Genomic DNA, 18890 nt, shown 5'->3' with positions numbered 1-18890 from the left:
ACACTGGACGGGGGTCACGCAGAAATTAAGAGGGAATTTGGAGATAAAACTCACATCCAACTTGAAAATGTTACCCTCTTCCGTCACACCACCTGCTTTTATCCAGACACAAGAATCTCTTGGAACACTTCTCACGCTATGCATTTGATAGGAGGCAACACAAGCATGACCATACACCCCAAAGCAGAAATGTTCTCTTACTTCACAAATCCCATCAATGCAAACATCATTTTTGTGTGGGGAGCAAGGAGTTCCGTCTTTCACCTTGCTGGACATGGCAAAAAAGAATTCAAAGTTCTCAGCCTTGCAGTACAGCTTACATCGATCTTCCTCTAGAAGCAAAGAGATCAAAAGAGGTCATGGTCAAGAGGAAATCATAGGAAAATGACACGAGTAGCAAAAAGATGAGTTAAATTTAATTAGAAAGCTATTATGATCAAGATGGAAAATGTTACACACAGTTTTCTGGGGGGGTGTGTGTGCACGGGCGTACCCGAGGGCAGATGTGTGTGGCTTTTAAAAATATGAATTCCTTTTAGTAATCCATATAAAGTCTGCTTTAACATTGATACATGAGAATTTTATTTTTCTAATCCTGAGTAAGAGCCATAATACACGTGATTGGTGGGTTGTGTCACTACCCTCCTTGGATAGTAGATATTTAAGGCTTTATAGGCCCTGAGGTCAGCCATTAACAATATGTAAATGAAGGACTATTGCTGTGTCCCAATAAAACGTTATTTTTAAAAAATGGGCCAGATTTGGCCCACAAGTCATAGCCTGCTGACTGTGATTTAGGACACAGATTATTTTACATATTTATTCAGTCTGTCAAGAGGGAAAATTCTAGGCACTTTGGAAAAAAGGCATATGGTCAATAATGTTTAGAAAACATATAGAAAAGAATCATATCATGAAAAGGAGGAGGAAGCAAACAAACTAAACATTAAGGCTAAAAAAATGTAATTTTTATTGATCATTAAGTCCCTGAGAAGTTTCTGGTATCACAGGCAAAAACAAAGAAGTATTATCTCTATAGAGCACTTGTTATCAGAAAGGAGTTATTGTGCCTATTTCTCCAACAGAAAGAGTTCTTTTTTGGCCAGGAATTCCAGATGACGTTTCTCCCATGAGACCTGATGTGCAACTGTGTGATATCCCTGATAACAGTTTTACAACAAACGTGTAAACAGTTTGCAAACGGTTGTGCTTCATAAAACCTCTCAATAAAAGACGAAGTCAAAAATATGAAGGCAGTGAAATTATTATGGTCCAAATATGCAGCCATGTGGATGGATTCCATTTTTTTTTTCTCACCTAGGAATTCTTTCTAATAGAAGTTTTATCTCACGCCTCCTACCCCATGCATATGAGATTAGGGAGCTGGAAGACATGTTACCCTCTTTTTTCTCCCTCAGTCCCAGGAATTAACAAGTTCTAGAAAGTTCAGTTTTTCCAGTACAGGTTCCTGGGAAAGTTTAGGAACTAGTCTATTAGAAAGAAACACAGAAGCTGGGGCGGGGGATAAATTACGAGTTTGGGATTAACAGATACACACTACTATATATAAACAGATAAATAGCAAGGTCCTACTCCATAGCACAGGGAACTATACTCAATATCTTGTAATAACCTGTAATGGAAAAGAATCTGAAAAAGAATATATACATATATATATACACACACACACACACACACACAACTGAATCACTCTCCTGTACACCTGAAACTAACACAACATTGTAAATCAACTATACTTCAATTAAAAAAAGAAACAAGAAGAAAACTCATCACTGGAAGACAAAGACTGTCTACGTTTATGAATAAATTCTTCCCCTGATTTTTCCCTAACTGCATGAATGGCACAGACCTTCAAATCATGGTCAGTCTTTTCGATTTTAAATAAGTATCAAAAGGAGAAGAGGGAAGGATGAGAAGGCCTTAACTTTTCTGTCTTGCACTCTAGGATGTGCGACCCTAAGGCTGGGGTGTCTGTTTTTTATTCTTTATTTTTATTTTTTGGCCAAGCGGCATGTGGGATCTTAGTTCCCTGACCAGGGATAGAACCCATGCCCCCTGCAGTGGAAGTGCGGAGTCTTAACCACTGGACCGCCAGGGAAGTTCCTGGGGTCTCTGTTTTATTCAATGTACTCGCCTCTGTATCTAGCAGAGTGTCTCCCAGGCAGTAAGTACTCAGTCAACATCTGTTGAGTGAATGAATGAAATGCCAGGCTCCCTACCTGGTAAAAACTGCAATAATATTAGTGAAAGAAATTTGAAATCAAAAACCACTTAATAAGTCATAAAGTTTATCTGCTTCACTTTCTCTTTATGTATTCAACCCACAACTTATCTAAAGGATGATAACAACAGATTCTGTGCACACTATATTTAAAGGAAGATGTGGGAAAGACCACAGATTATCCAAGAAGACAAAGCAAAGGAAGGACAAGAGAGTCTTGGAGAAAGAACCATAGATGAGAAACATGGAATTAGGGGCGGATACAACCAAGAGAAAATAAGTCTTCAAGTGTCAGAACTAAGAGCAACTGCGGCTATTCTAAATGGCCATGGGAACCTGCTGCTTGGTACCCTTCCTACATAATTTCTTAGTTCCTGATAGAATGTCTCTAGTGATAGAGCACTTACTGCTCAGGATGGGACACGCTTCCATTTAGGACAGTTGATATTTATTTATTCATTTGTTCCAAAAGTTATAAGTATGTTCCAAGTGCTGGTCTTAGATGAGGGAGATACAAGCATACTCAAAACGGACAAAGGCTTCAACCCTGGGGAACCTAATAATTCTTGTGGGGAGAAAGATAATGAATAAATGCCAATACAATATCAATTCTCACACCAAGAGCAATGAAGAATAAAGCAGGGCACAGGATTCAGAAAATGACAGGAAGGAAGGTCTCTCTGAGGACACGGCCATAGGAATCATAGGAATTTCTGAGCACGTGAATGAATTCTGTTTTCAGAAGCAATTTCCAATAAATTGAAATCTCCCTCTGTTCAACCTCTCTTTGAATTTTTGAAGGTAACTAGTTTCTCTCCTACAGTCAACATCTGTCAGTCCCTCACTGCTTTCTCCTAAGACACAGATTTCAGAATTTTCATGTCGGTCCCAATTTGTGCTTTTAGACAAGCAGCTTTTGGACCCAGAACTAGATTCACACTCCTCCAACGGCTGGGCTGGTGTTGAGCAAAGCTGTAGTATCATCCCCTTTGATTTGGAGATGCTACTTGTTATAACGATGTCTCTGATTACATTAGCTTCTTTTTGCTCACTGATTATATAGGTTCATTCTGAGCTTTCGCACAGAAGCAGCCCTCCATCTTATTTCCCATGAATTATCATTAAATTTGGTCTCTTCCCATTCTGCATATGTACAATTGGGATTCACGTTTATCCCTTTTCCAAAGGAAGAGTGGATGAGTTTTGATAAAGCAAGTGAATGGAAAAAATGGAAAGGAAACAACCAGAATGGTGACAGCTTATTCTGCACAGGTAACACAAAGTACGTTAAATTTGGTACTTGTACTTTGTACATATGGTAACTAAAATAAATTGTGATGCTGAACCAAAATCAAATCAAATCAACATAAAAGGTCAAATACAAGCCATTACTTTAAGGTATAATAAGTACCAAGAACTTAATACAGAGACATTTTTTATTCATGATGCATGTGTGTGTGTGTGTGTGTGTGTACACTCTGCAAATAGGCCTTTCCATGCTTGTAATCATCTACCACCTCAGTTACCAAGTATGGTGTCTCTATGGGGCATATATGGTTTCATGAGTTTTTCGTCTGGACAATTCATACCAATTTCAATTAACATCCCTGGGAGACTTAATTGCTGAAATGTCAAAGGTAAGTTTAGAAACATAAGTACATTCCAAACACATGAACTCTTCGACTTATACATGTGGGAGGAAAGGGGTGTCTTGTGAAAAAAAAAAAAGTGTGGAAAAATAAACAAAACCTAAAGAAGTGAATGAAAAACTGGGCCAGGACAGGTCTGGGGAATGAAAGGTAAACATGGAAACTTTTTTACACAGGCAGCAATTTCTTCTGTGTCGTTCATTCACGTTACTGTTCACATAGAGACATATTTGTTTGAGGTTCGTAGAGACCAAATTACCTTCCACTTTCATATAGGGTTTCCACTGGTAGAACCATCCACGGAAAGGTTTGCTGTTATATTCTGCACACTGCTGGGCTCGAAAATCCAAGCTATTTTCATTACAAGGGTTAATATTGCACAGCTGATATACACGGCTAGAGCCATGACAGAACTTGCCACCATACTGAGGCCTAAAAAGAAAATTAAAGATCTTCAATACTAGCAATCAAAAGGCTATTAGTCACAGGCAGTAATATAAGGAGGGACAATCAAGATGCTCATGGTCACAGTGCATGCAGTGCATACAGCCCATTACAAAAATGGAAATATGTAGCCTACTACCCTTACGTCCCAACCCTTCTTATACCCGTGGCAGACATAACTAATCAATCAAGGATTTTTCTTTTTCTTTGCTTTCTTTTCTCGACATAGCCCTTGGGTAGCCACTACCACTGCTCATCAATTGCCATGTTAGACCAAACTTACTTGCCACCTCTGAGCCAATATTTACATTCTGGCGATTTCCATAAAGACTGATGAAGGCATATTCTTGACACTCATCCTATCACCTCATGTGTTAGGGCAATCTGTAAACACACCTAAATGTTCTTGTTAACGTAGATGTGTGCTTGTGTGCTACACATGCAAACACACACGCCCCCTTTGTTGGCATCAAAGCTCTTCCAACGCAGACCCAACTCCTCCCCAGCTTGTCTCCCATCTCTGACCACTCCCATAATCTTCCTACAACTTGCCATGCACCTGCTGTGATGTAGGACAGCAGTCCCCAACCTTTTTGGCACCAGGGACCAGTTTCGTGGAAGACAATTTTTCCAGGAACCGGGGTGGGGGGCGGACGGCAGGGGATGGTTCAGGAGGCAATGCGAGCAATGGGGAGAGGCAGATGAAGCTTCGCGCCCTCACCCGCCACTCACCTCTTGCTGTGCGGCCCGATTCCTAACAGGCCGTGGACCGGTACCGGTCCGCAGCCCGGGGGCTGGGGACCCCTGACGTAGAAGGTCAGTCAGGACACGGAGGATATTACATGCCATATTTTCCAATCCAGCTTTGTCAGTCACTGAGCTGATAGTTTGATGACTGTCAGACTCACGTGTGCTTTATTCTAACTGATTCTAAACTCTGGGGGAAAAACATGTCCTTGTTTTCATCTGCATAATCACTTTTTAACATTGCAGGTGGCCTGCTCCTTTCCTGCCAAGCACAATGGGAAATGGATTTCCAGAGTGGGGAATCCCATTAGCACATAAATAATTATGACCTAATGGCAAGCTCTTTAAGATCTTGCTAGGCAGATTGCAAAAACCAGAAAGCAAAATAAAAAGGAGCGTCACCACACTGAAAGTTACCAGTGACATCTTACCCAGCTTACTCCTGGCACAAAGCAATTGCTTCTTTTCACTCCCACTTTTTTTGTAGTTTTCTCCTAAGGCGAAAACCCAACTACGGATCACCTCGTACAAAAGCTCAAGGCAAACATGTAACATGAAAGAAGGCTCCAAGTTAATAAATTTCTGTGATTAAAATTCCTTGTCTCTTTAGGAAGCACAAGAATGCTATAAAACACCCCTGGATCTGCTTCAGCATATTTTATCAAATTCTCCTATGCTAAAATGGATTCAACAGAAACGGGAAGTGTCACACCGCCAGAATGAGATTTTTAAGCTATTTCAAAACATTCTGGAACAACTACTAAAACATTCAGCAGTCATTGTGCTAGATTAAATCCCTGAAGACTTCTTAAATCATTATCCGAAAAGCATTTAGAAAAACCTTAAAGTGCCTTATGAGAGCCTTACTCTATTCCTGGTCATCTTTATAAGTCATAATTAAAATTTTCTCAGTGTAAGCCTTTCTTGTCGGAGATTCTACAAATAAGCTTCATTTAGACTACTCAAATTCAATAAAGTGAAAGAGGACCACGTGTGACTTCTTCAACTCAGGAACTGTAACATGGGAAAGACCTCAAAACTCATATAGCCATCCCCTCATTTTATAGATGAAGTGAAAAACGGCTAATAGAGCTTCCAAAATGTGCTCAGTGAAGGTCACATGTCTAGAAAGAGAGAGAACAGAGCTCAACCTCATACCTTTGGGCTCTCCTGGATGCTGGTCCTGCTCTGCCATGCATGCATTTAACTGAGTTAGGCTAGAGGGGTGGGGCATGAGAAGACCAAGAGGGAGACAGTGACGTCCAATGGTTAGGGAGCTGGCCTTGGACACTGAAGCAGACCTGAACTGAAACAGTCTCTGCTCTTTCCCAGCTTAACTTTAGGCAATTTTAGTTAACCACCTAATCTGTAAAATGAGGACAGCTGTGATGATTACCTGAGATAACGTTGGTAAAGAATTTAGGGCAGAGTCTACAGCCTACCTAGCACAAATAAATTGTAACTATTTTAAAGTGCTTTCTACTTTTAATGACTAGCAAGAATTTGGACTTTGCCATCAAATCCTCAATTACAGATACATTTTTTTCTGCAGCTTTGAACATGAGTATTAGGATAAATTAACAGAAAACTCTACCATGATGTCCCTTGGTACAATGAGTTCTTTACCATTAAAAACAAAAACAAAAACAGAAAACAAATATCTAGGCACCTGATTTTTTCTTTGTATTAAGCTACTATAAAGTATACCCATATTTGCTTCTGCATAATTTACCAAGTCCTGACTACAAATGGTTATTGTTGGCTGACTGGCTGATCATTAATATCAGTTGGGAAGCTCTGTTTTAAAAAAAAAAAAAAAAAAATATATATATATATATATAAATATATATATAACACATACATATACACACGTATATTTATACCCACATATATTTACGTATATATGATTTACATACACACATGGACACATATACATAAATAATATTCCTGGGCCCTCTGCAGGCTTTCTCAATAAAAATACATGATGAGGAATATCAAGAAATCAGTGTTTTTTAAAGCACACTTGGTGATTCTGATAATCAGCTGAGCCCGGAATTTACTGGTTGAAAAATGGGCCAGAGATATGATTCAATGATTATCCTGGCACTGTGACTCTAGTGGTATGATATTCTTTCTCAAATCGACTCATGTTTTAGGAGAGTTCTAGAATGCCTTAGCAAGTTTACTTATCACTATTTGAATTTTACTATTTGAATTTTCACTATTAATTTTCTTGAACAGAGTGTATAGGCATTTCACGAGGCTCTCTTCCAGGGACCCAGAAAAAATGTTCGCTATAAGGAGTAAGACAGTGGGATCTTGGTCTGACTCTCCCATGTCCAGCTTGGTGACCCGAGCAAGAGCTGCTCCTCTGAATGGGACCCTCTGTCTCCCCTGGCTACCCATTTGCAAAAGAACTAGATGAAACAACAGGTTTCAGCTCACGTATCTGTTCTAACCTGATTGGGAGCAAACGCCTGGAGAAGTCTTTTGAGAAGGCTCCCGAGGCATAGTGGGGACCAGCGGAAAATAGGGCCCTTTGATCAATTAAAAAGGTCTGTCACAGACACGGGACGAGGAAGAAGGGCCATATGTGCCAGGTACTGGCCATTCCAGAACCAGATAACCTTTCAACTCTTTTGAAGCTGAGAAGTTGGATAAATCCATGACCCAACCAGAAATAATTCATTTTTTATGAAACAAACTATGTTCTGAGAAAACCATCATTACTGTGCAATGAAAAGCTCACATTGCTTTTCATGTGAGAAAATGAAATGGTTAGGCTGATCTGAACAGACCAAATGTTTAAACTGAAGCAAGCGAGAAATAAGTAACTTGAAAGAGGGAGAAAAAAACAGCTTTACGACAACAATGTGAAATAAGAATGGAGAACTGATTCAGTTGTCTTGAAGCAGCCGATCATTGACTTGTTTTATTTGTGACTTCGTGCATAATTAAACAGAATCCTGATGAGCCTTAATCTTGTCTAAAACGATAAAACTGCACCAAGTGGAACTACTCGAGTGATTAATTCTTTTATAGGCATCTCTAAAGTTACAGTATGCTATTTCCATGAACAATGCCCTATTATAATGAGTGTTCTCAATCCCACAGATATGAGAGAGGTTTTAATTTAAATCTTAGGGGTGTCATTCATGCACTTCACCAGCAGAGTTATTAAATTAGGTAATCTCTTTCTTTCTTGGGAAAGTAGCGAGATTGTAAAATGCTGCGATGTATGAAAACCAGATCCATGAAATATGCTGCAAAAATGAAAAGTAATACAATGATTTTAACAATTCTAACCAAGACACGGGCTACATTCAAAGTATGAGGGGGGTGTTTTTAATAAACTGGTATAAACTGCAAATGTATCACAAGCCTCCCTACCATTAGACCTAGTTCTTGGGTCTGATTAGAGCAGAGCATCTCAGCTGGGAATGACTTTGCCCCCCTACAGGATGCTTGGCCAAGTCTGGAGATATTTTCGTTGCCATAACTTGGAGGTTGGGGGGAGGGGGAGTCATCCTACTGGCATTGAGTGGGTAGAGGTCAGGATTGCTACTAAACACCCTGCCACCTACAGGACAAACCCCCAAAACAAAAAATGTTCAGCCTAAAATGTTAAGAGTGCCAAAGCTGAGCGATCCTAGCTCAGCCTGAGATATTGCAAGCACCTAACAAACAATGGTCAAAGCATCTCCAAACCCTCCCTTACATTTTGGAACAAACTGGCCTCTTGATCCAGCTCAGGTGAAGTGCTACTTGTCTTTTCAAAAATTTCCTTTTGCTCTCATTTCATTATTTATTTAAATTTGCAATCCACCAAACATTTATGCAATACTTGCCATGTGCCAGGCAATTTTGAAAAGCCCTTTACAAGTACCAGCTCAGTTGAGGTAGGTCCCATCATTATCTCCTTTTTTATAAATGAGGGACCCAGAGCAGGGAGGGTTAGCCGTTCAAGGCCGCCTAGCAAGGAAGGGGTGGACCAGGAGGCCCACTTGGGTTCCTGGGCTTGAGAGTCTCTGTTCTCAACCTCCATGCTATGCCACCAACTGAATCGTGTGGTAAAATTAAATCCATTAGTTTTTCAGGCTCCCATCAGTTTCTTCTCACCCCCATAGCCTTCTCCAAAGTCCAATTTCATCAGGAAGGCCTCTGCCCGCTGCCTCTGAGGACTGACCCTCTGTTACCCGTGTTCCTGGCGAGTTTAGGATGAGGATGATGAAAACCACATGGACCCCAGAACCTTTTGCCGAATGCCCACTGGATGCTTCCCAGTGTGCCGGGAATTCTACAATCTCTAATCCCCCCAAACCATGTGAGGTGGGCGCTGTCATCTCCATTTTATACATAAACCCAACCTCCAAGTTCAAGCGATCTTCCCAAAGCCACACAATTAATAAGTGACAGACCCAGGATGTGGAGTCATATCTTTCCATCTCCAAGTTCTGAGCTCTTTCGACTTCACCACTCCAGTCAGGAAATGTACATCTCACACTTGTTTCACATGCGAATTAGAGCAGATAAAAGCAACCTAAAACCACCTTCATTTCAGAGCACAGAGGGCAGCTCAGAATCCCAGGACCACCAGATCAGATGGTGCCCACAAGCCAATCTCAACCCAGGGGTGTTTTGATTAGTCCTCCCAGCATTTTATTTTTCTAAAGAAAATTGAATTTGTTGTCAATATTTTAAAAATTGGGAAATTTCACACAACACTTTTTCGGATTTCTGGTTTCTCTCGAAAAGTCAGGCTGATCTGTCAACACATGTTGATGTACATTCCTGTAGGGCAAAAATCAGCATACTTTCTCCAGTTCATCAGTTTGCAAAACATACACACACACACACACACACAGTGTCTACCAGCCAAGCTTCTCTGTTCTACAATATCCCAGGCATGCAGCTCTAATTTAGATGCAGAAAGTAATTCACACCATTACTGGAGTCCGTGATAGCAGAGTCACACAGAGAATAACTCCTTTGCTGTTTTGAGGTTTCTGCCCATCATACCTCCCCCAGCGCATACAGCCTTTATATACAAGCAGTAAAACCCTCATTCGTTGATTGCTATTAAGCAGATGGAAGAAAACTACACTTAAAAACAGGTATAAACAAGACAGACGAATATGCAATAGGTAATAGGCTGAAGGTTCATGCCTTACAAATACTGACTTTGTTTCAGAGCCTTACTTGGGGTTATTGCAGTGTCTCTCCTGATACTTCACGCCTCCACCACACGTTCGGGAACACTCTGACCACTTCGACCAGGCGGACCACTGGCCGTGGATGGGCCGAGGCCCGTGCTCCCCAAACTTGACACACTGGCCTTGCCGACACCACTGTGAAAAGAACGTGTGACTTTCAGAGACCACCTGGGAAAGCACGCGCAGATGCCTTGATAGCATCCCTTTCGCTGGCTGTGCTTACACACTGGTACCCTGCCTTCGCCACGTGCATTTTGAAAGGCTGACATCTAGGGAGAAGGGGCATTTGTCACCAAAAGGCTGAGTATGACAGGCTTTGTGAGCTGTCCAGGTGACATAAGGATCCACCCTACCGCCTACGGAGGGAGCGCAGACACGAAGGCGAGCCTCCCTTGACATTTAGAAACAATGGGGCTCAGAGAACCCTTGGGCTCATTTTTCTTCCAGGAGAATCAGTTTTTCAGATATGAACACAGAATTTATCACGATTATCACATCCGAAAGACAGACATAAGTATGCATACGTTTTTGTTTCAAATCATCCCTATAGAGCATTTCTGTTGAAACCGAGTAGCTTTCAGGCTACACAAATTGTGTTTTTAGGTAACACCTTTGCCCTTCTGTCTGTGTGAAAGGTGCCTGTGTCAGACCCTCTGATGACTTTGAGCTGAGTGTCTTTTCTGAATCAGCTCTGGGTCTCCCGTGTGCTGGTGATCTGTTCAGTCCGAGAGCTGTTTTCTGTGCCGACCTTTCCATCTGAGTTCTCCTTTGCCATCCGGTCCAGTTCTGCGGGTCACCTCTGTCCTCTGGGGTTGCACTCACCGCTGGGAGTGCTTTCTTTTTTCCCCCTGCGGCGCTTTTATTACGAGCAAGTTCTGCATGGCTTAGAGCATAATTGCACACTTGCCTAAAAGCCTCTGCGATTAGATCCAAAGGGTTGGGGTTTGGATCGTGCCCGGTTCTGCCAAGGAGTGGGGATCGGTTACAGAATTACGGGGAGTTGGTTTCGCGTTCAAATCTCCACTTTCCCCCCGTGATACACTTGGCTTCGTGGCAGTTCGTTGTGAGGCTTGGTTGCTAGTGCACTTTGACTAGGTCAAGAGATGGCTTCCTTCCTTCAGTTTCTTGCCATGTGCTGATGAATTCTTCTGTTTTCCATTTTTCTTTTCCCTGGATTAATTGCTACTTCAGCAATTCATCAAACATTGTATGCATTAAATCATATAATGTTGTTGAGAACTTTGACGGGGGAAGCAATGGGTCATTTGAGGATTTTGTCAACCCTAAGCACGAACCTGAATCTTCCCCACCAAGAATGGCTGCGTCTCTCAGGCACTGAGCTCAGTGGCTGGGACAAAATAACAACAAGAGCCAATAATAACAACAGCAGCAGCTACAGTTTATTAAGTTGCTTCTCTGTGTGCACACAGTGGTGCTGGGGGGAAGATGGGGGGAAACTTCATATGCAGTATCTAACATAACCTTCACAAAGCACGTCGCAGTTAATAACTATTTTCTGAGCGAGAGAAATTTAGCAAAGAAATACTAACTTGCTCAGAGTCAAACTACCCAACTAGCTACACAACCAGCTGAGACCAGATTTAAACTCAGTAGCCTAAGGACGTATTTACTACTCACCTCGGAGGCAAATGACTGACCAATGCATCTTAACTCCAATTTTTTTAATTTTTTAGAAATATGGTTTTGAGATCTGTTCCAATCCTTCAATTAATTTGCCTTTCTTTTATTTCAGTATTCATCCTAGTATCAAGTTAAGCTGCTCAGAGATTTGTCTCCTCTGGCGTTTTTAATCAGTAGAGAAATCAGGGATACATAGGAATATACATACATACATGCACGATTTGCGTGTTTATTACATATAAAACGTAATACATAAGATATATACATATATAGCTATATGGATCTATTCATATATACTTCTATCACTGCTTCTAATTTCAAATTAAATGGCCATGACTTGCGCAAATACCTTTTATAATAGACAGCAAGCACAAACCTTTCTTTCCTCGTACACATAACCTAGATAGAAGTATGAGACTTTCATATCCTCACATGTTTACCCAGTATTCGTGGCACAAATACCACTGAAGGACCAGCGAGAATGGGGCAGGGAGGATTCAGGTGGGTTTCAGTTACAATGAAAGAAAGAAACAAAACATGGGGTGACTGCTACTCTGCAAGACGTGGCCCTGGCCTCATGGAGTTTACAGTCTAATGAATAGCCAATTACATCCCCTAGGGAAAGAAGACTCCAAGAACCATATCTATGAGTGCAGTGTAATTATACTAGAGTGAAGCTGGGTGGAAGTTACCAGAATGCTCTCAACTGAGGGTGACCTTACAGGTAAGGGCTTTTCTGCAGTTTATTATATAACCATAGTCTGGTGTTTCAATATAGTGAGATGGGGGGAGTGGTCTAAGGACATCTATTTTCTAATTTCTGGCTTGATTAATCTCATGCTATATTAACTGAAGTCTAATCCAGAAGCAGTTTAGCCCCTGTCGAACTAGATCCTGGGTGTATTTACATAACAGACCTTAGATCTATGCCATTTATCACTTATTTTCCTCATTTACTATATAAATCTTTTCTCGTACATCCCTTTCATGTTTAATGCTGTTGCTTTCTTAATGAAAGAATGCCCACTAATCCTCAAGTTGCAAGTTCTAAACTTTGACACTCCAAAAATAAAAATCATGTGAGCAGTACTTACATATTCAATTAATTCATTGTTTTGTATCATCACAGCTAAAACACCCTTCTGCACATTTTCACTGAGAATCCTTACTGAGATTTCCTAAGACCAGGACATCTGATTAAAAATCGCATATGACGCTTCAATTTTTTAAATGTTTATTTTCTTTAAAATAAAAAGAGTTAAAAAATAAAATCTTTTTAGAGGTATTGAAGAAATGCCTTAACAAATATCAGAAAGCATCTTCTGAATATTCATTTATTTCGTGTGTCTGTGTCTTTGCCTTTATTGTTGGTCTCTTCCAAAAAGTCTCTCTTTCACCCAACTGAAGAACTTCAAATTCAAATTCCAACAGCCATCTTGGGGCACCCATTCATCGTAGTTTATTCTAAGTGCACACCTATTTCCAATCAGGATTCATTTCTTATTCACTTGGGCTTTGATAGCAGCTACGCGCTTCAAGAAGATGTGTTTAAAAAGAACCAAAGTTATTGGCTTCTGTGCAGTTTCCCCCACTGGACTGTAAATGTTTGAAGAGATAAAATGGAGTTTTATTTATCTCTGTAGATATTTCACCGATATCTAGTGGTCAAGAAGTTATGATGGAATTGAATTCAATTTAAGTGGCCAATTCTTTTCTACAGGCTTGGCTGTCTCAAGAGAGCCAATGGCAGAGATCGAAAAACCTGCAATATCTCCAGCTCTCTCATTGTTCACAGCTTCTCTGTCATGGTCTTGCAAAGTTATGCCCCAAATCTGGATCATTTTACTGGGACCTCAAGTGTATCTTCCCCTCCAGACTCTACTGGGAGAGGGGAAGAAAAATAGAAACTCCTATATGAGAGTCCGTCCTTCAAAACACAGAAATCTCCCATAATCTTCCATAATAGAAATGGTTCTTAGGGTTGAAGATAATTGCAAGCGAAAAGACTTTCTGTACAACCTAGATGGAGATGCAGCTTGCCCCTCAAGAGATGTTGCTATAAGGGACAGGATGCTGCTATCGGGCATGTCAGAAGCTCAATGATTGGTCCTGTGAGGTGCATCACAGAGGCTTTGTATGGAGGCACAGTCCTTCCTTTGCTACTAAAGGAAATATCTGCTTCCCAAGGCTTGTCTACACTGAATCAAGTTTAAAAAGCAAACAGTAAACAATGAAACCCTCCAGCTCATTGAACTAGAAACATTTGAACCCAAGCCTCCATCTAAAAATGGAAAACAAAGGCAAAAGGAAAGAAACCTTCTTAAAAGATGGAGCCAACTCGGTTATATTCGCATTGAGTTTTAGAATAGCTGCTAAAGAATGCTGGTTAATTGAAAGCAAAGTCAGAAAATAGATGAAGCCAAAGCGTTCCAGTCTGAGGTAACAGTACAAATAGTTTGGGTTCTACACTTTATTAAGTCTCTAGAACTAAAAACTAACAAGTATGCAGTTTACCATACTCAAGCCACAAACGGTCCCTTCCGCGGCAGGCATGAACTTGGTCTCACACCTGTGGCCCACTCGGTGGCACCAAAGTGATTTGCAAATGTCCTGAAAGGAAAGAAAGAGATGGCAAGGGTGATGATACAATAAAAACAAAAATATCCAAAGCTGTTGTATACAACATTCTATTTTCAGGTGGCCGAAATGGGACATTATCCAGAAAGTAGAGTCAAGTGAAGTTAGTAGTAGCACGGTAACCAGTAATATGTCCTAGCAAATATGTAAGCAGGAAATTTCTACACTACCCATATATTCATGTGTGTTTAGTAATGACTGAGAGGTAACAATAGTTAATTTGGAGACTATTTGCCTTTTAACTAAGAGATGTGGTTGCTAACCATCATCACCACCATCATCACCACCATCATCATCACCACCATCACCATCATCATCATCATCATTTAAGTAGAATAGACCAAGACTGGAATAATGCATGTCTGATTCAAATCCTTGTCCTGCATTTCCAGGTTGCAGGACCTATGGACATGTCATAGAAGCCCTTTAAACCTCAGTTTCCTCACCTGTGAATAAGTGATAAAATTAGCACATGCCTCAACAGGGCTGTTCTCAAGGATAAATGGTGTAAATGATCATCATCATTCCTTCTTCATTTTTATAATAATTTTCAAGCATTTGGACAATTTAATTCTTACGCTAGGCCTATGAAATAATTTAACTCTCATGTTGGATTGTAGTAGGCAGAATGATGGCCCCCAAAACAACCATGTCCTAATTCTTGGAACCTGTGACTATATTATGTTATATAGCAAAGGAGAATTAAAGTTGCAGATAAAATTAATGTTGCTAATCCGTTGACCTTGAGATGGGGAAGTGCTTAGATTTTCCAGATGGGCCCAAGGTAACCACAAGGGTCCTTAAACAGGGAAGAGGAAGACAGAAGAGAACCAGAGAGGTGGCAGTGGGGGGAGGACTCAGGGAGGCGTTGCTGTTTTGAAGATGGAGGAAGAGGCCATGACCCAAGAATGCCAGCCACTTTGGGAAGCTGGAGAAGGCAAGAGAATGGCCTCTCTTCTAGAGCTTCCAGAAGGAACACGACCTCGCCAACACTTGATTTTAGCCCAGTGTGATGCATTTCAGATGTCTACCTCCAGAACTGCAAGAAAATAAATTTGAGTTGTTTTAAGTCACTACGTTCGTGGAAATTTATTACAGCAGGCATAGGAAATAAATACTGTCGTTAACACCATTTAGTGGTGAACACTAATTCCTCTTATAAACTCATTTAGATGAGGAAACTGAGCAAGATACTGACAGTTTCAAGCTGTAAAGTCCCCCAGCTGGTAAGTGGCAAAGGCAGGACTCAAACTGGCCTGATTTCAGAGTCCGGATCCTTGACCACTGCTCTGGACCTGGATGTGCCATCAATGGATGCTAGAAAGCTCTCAACTTCTCCAGGCCTTGGCTGCCTATCTATAAAGGAGGCGGGGGGAGGGACTTCCTTGGTGGCACAGTGGTTGAGGATCCACCTGCCAATGCAGGGGACATGGGTTCGAACCCTGGTCTAGGAAGATGCCACATGCCACGGAGCAACTAAGCCTGTGCGCCACAACTACTAAGCCTGCACTCTAGAGCCTGTGAGTCACAACTACTGAGCCCCCATGCCACAACTACTGAGCCCATGTGCCTAGGGCCCGTGCTCCGCAACAAGAGAAGCCACCGCAATGAGAAGCCCACGCACCGCAACGAAGAGTAGCCCCCACTCGCTGCAACTAGAGAAAGCCCGTGCACAGCAATGAAGACCCAATGCAGCCAAAAATAAAAAAATAATAAAAAAAAAGAAAAAAATAAAGGAAGGGGACTGAACCAGATTCCTTCCAGCTCAAAAGGTGGAGGTGCTTTTCCGAATGACATCATTAATGGAATGTCAAAATCATGAATCGCCAAAGTCATTCCATTTTGTTCACCACATTCTATTGACTAAGGTAGAAAGTGAACACACCCATTTCTGGGAAAATAGTAATGATGAGGGAGGATACAAAGTGATTTTTGTGGTCACTTGTTGTACTCCTGAAAATTCAATGAACCAGGCAGGCACCTGATTCTCCAAGCATTCCAGTTAATAGAGATTTCATGGTTAGAAAATATGGCAAGAACATACTTAGAAATATTTCACAAAAAAAGTGTTCCACAGGACTGAGAAAAGAAAACACAGGGAAACGAGAGATACAGGCAGTGAGCCTGGTCTTAGGGATCGTAAAATTCTTCTCCCAAAAAGAGAAGGGAAGGACCTCCAGGACACTGCTTGGAAACACCACCACCAGCAGCAGCCCCAGATAGGCACCACACATACTATTTCCAAAGCTCAACACAGCTCAGAAGACACAATATGGAAACATTTCCCATGGAAATGGACCTGCTACTGACATTGGTAGAAAGCCTAAGGCAGCCTTCCAACAAAATGAATGAGGTTCATCATCTCCGTGTGCTCCCATATTGGGTCATAGCGGGGACAAGTTAAGCTGGGAAAAGGACAATCTACATCAAAATGGAGGAAAGGGAGGTAACCATTGAAACAAAGCTGCAGTTCGAAAGGCTTTCAGAATTAAATTGTTTTCCCTCTTACAGCCAGGGGAAAGCCATAACCCACACCCAGAGCCTATATGGCAGCCACCAAAATGACCCCAGGGTGGACCAAAGCAGAGGAGACCCCTCCATTCCACAGCCAACGCCAAGCCACAGGGCTAAGGAAAGGGGGTAGCTGGAGAAGACCAGGAAAATAAAGCAAAACACAAAAACACAGGGATTCCAGAGTGAAATACGACAGGCTGTATGAACATGTTATTTCTTTTGCGGTGAAGTACAGAAGTCAAACGTAATTATAGCCAACGACATGCTCTGACGACCCGAGAGCCATCTGAGAAGGCTTCCTTTCAAAGTAAACAGAAATGAGAGTTTTGCACTTTTTTGCTTATTCTTTCCTCTTTTTTTCCCCAGCCTATTCATCTAACTTTTCCTTATCTGTATAATTCCCTAGACTTAAGTCATAATTTAAGGGAAAGGAAAATAACCACGGAGACTCCAAAGGTCTCATGTTGCCTGGATGTGACTCTTTAAGGAAAGAGTCTCAATGCTGTATGTTGTTCTGTCCTGTCCCTGGTTGGCCACCTTCTCCTGTTGTATTCTAAAGATTGGATGCCCCTTCAGGGGAAGCGTGACATACTCAAAATGTTAATGGTCCTTGCATATCAAACTCTATCAAGCATCTCAAACTTAACATGTCCAAAACAAAATTCCCCAGCTGTCCCCCCAAATCTGTCCCGTGTTCAGCCTTCTCCAGCTCGCTAGCGTTTGCCAAATTAAGATCCACATACCATGGAGGATACACCAAAAAATGTGGACGGTGTATGCATACACTTTTCTAATGGTTACGCATTTAAATTGCACTAGAAAAATATGCAGTCCCATATCAAACCGGCGATTTGGTGGTTATTATTTCTTAGGACTGGACTTTTATTTTTTTAAAGTGAGTTGATTCAGAGAAAAGCAACAAGTGAAAAATAATACAGAGATATGGCACAACTAATAAAGGTAATTGTTAAGGACTGAATGTTAATGCTGAAGTTTAGGAAACACTGGTGTTAACTAATGAAGAGGAGGAAGCTTAACATCAATGTGGGTGATGCGATTTGTTTAGCTTCCACCAAGGAAGCTTTTTTTTGTGGCTCTGGGCAAATGGAATACATTCTCTGAGCTCCACTTAAAAAGTGGGTGATAATTCTCACTTCAAAAGGTTGTTGTGAAGATTGAGGAAAAGTAAAATAAGTCTCTAAGTGGAATGCCTTATGTGGAGCAGAGCCTCACTTAGCAATTGCTGGAGGGTGATGGTGGATGGTGGTGACGGAGGACATTAGTGACGGTGAAAGCGACGGCGGTAGTGTTGCTGATGATGGTGGTAACAGTAGTGGTGATGGTGGTGGAGAAAAAGGAAGAGGGAGAAGAAAGGAGGAGGAGAAGGAATAGGAATAGAGAGGGGAAGAGGAGCTATAAATCTCCAAAATTTCCATGTATCCAGATACCTAGAATTTCCACGTTTCTCTTTGGATACTAGGAATTAACCAACTTAAAAATGATTCTACTTTTTAGGGATGTTGAGATGGTCAGTGACGTAGTTGTCAACCAGTTGGAATCATGCTTCTCCCATTTCTACGTCCTGGACTTTTGCGTTTTCCCATATATCTTTTTCACAGAAAGGTAAGTCTTTCTTTTTTTTTTAAATTTTAATTTTATATTGGAGTATAGTTGATTAACAATGTTGTGTTACTTTCAGGTGTAGAGCAAAGATGAATGGATAAAGAAGATGTGGTATATATACACAATGGAATATTACTCAGCCATAATAAAGAATGAAATAATGCCATTTGTGGCAACACG

At 41.1% G+C, this 18890-nt stretch overlaps 1 protein-coding gene across 1 annotated transcript in view; it reads right to left on the bottom strand.

Moving 5' to 3' along the window:
- ADAMTS18 (ADAM metallopeptidase with thrombospondin type 1 motif 18) overlaps window positions 1-18890 on the bottom strand; it is a 152192-nt gene that overhangs the window by 46307 nt on the left and 86995 nt on the right. Inside the window, exons 10-13 of the mRNA XM_061173193.1 lie at window positions 14451-14546; window positions 10282-10430; window positions 4151-4323; window positions 202-332 (exon numbers count right to left, since the gene is read on the bottom strand). Of these exons, the coding sequence (XP_061029176.1) occupies window positions 202-332; window positions 4151-4323; window positions 10282-10430; window positions 14451-14546 (549 nt within the window). The remainder of the gene's footprint in view (window positions 1-201; window positions 333-4150; window positions 4324-10281; window positions 10431-14450; window positions 14547-18890) is intronic.

The sequence above is a fragment of the Eubalaena glacialis genome, chromosome 18 (assembly GCF_028564815.1).
Source record: "Eubalaena glacialis isolate mEubGla1 chromosome 18, mEubGla1.1.hap2.+ XY, whole genome shotgun sequence".
Classification (NCBI taxonomy): domain Eukaryota; kingdom Metazoa; phylum Chordata; class Mammalia; order Artiodactyla; family Balaenidae; genus Eubalaena; species Eubalaena glacialis.
The sequence above is the reverse complement of the archived record's forward strand: the minus strand, read 5'-3'. Positions and strand labels throughout refer to the sequence as shown.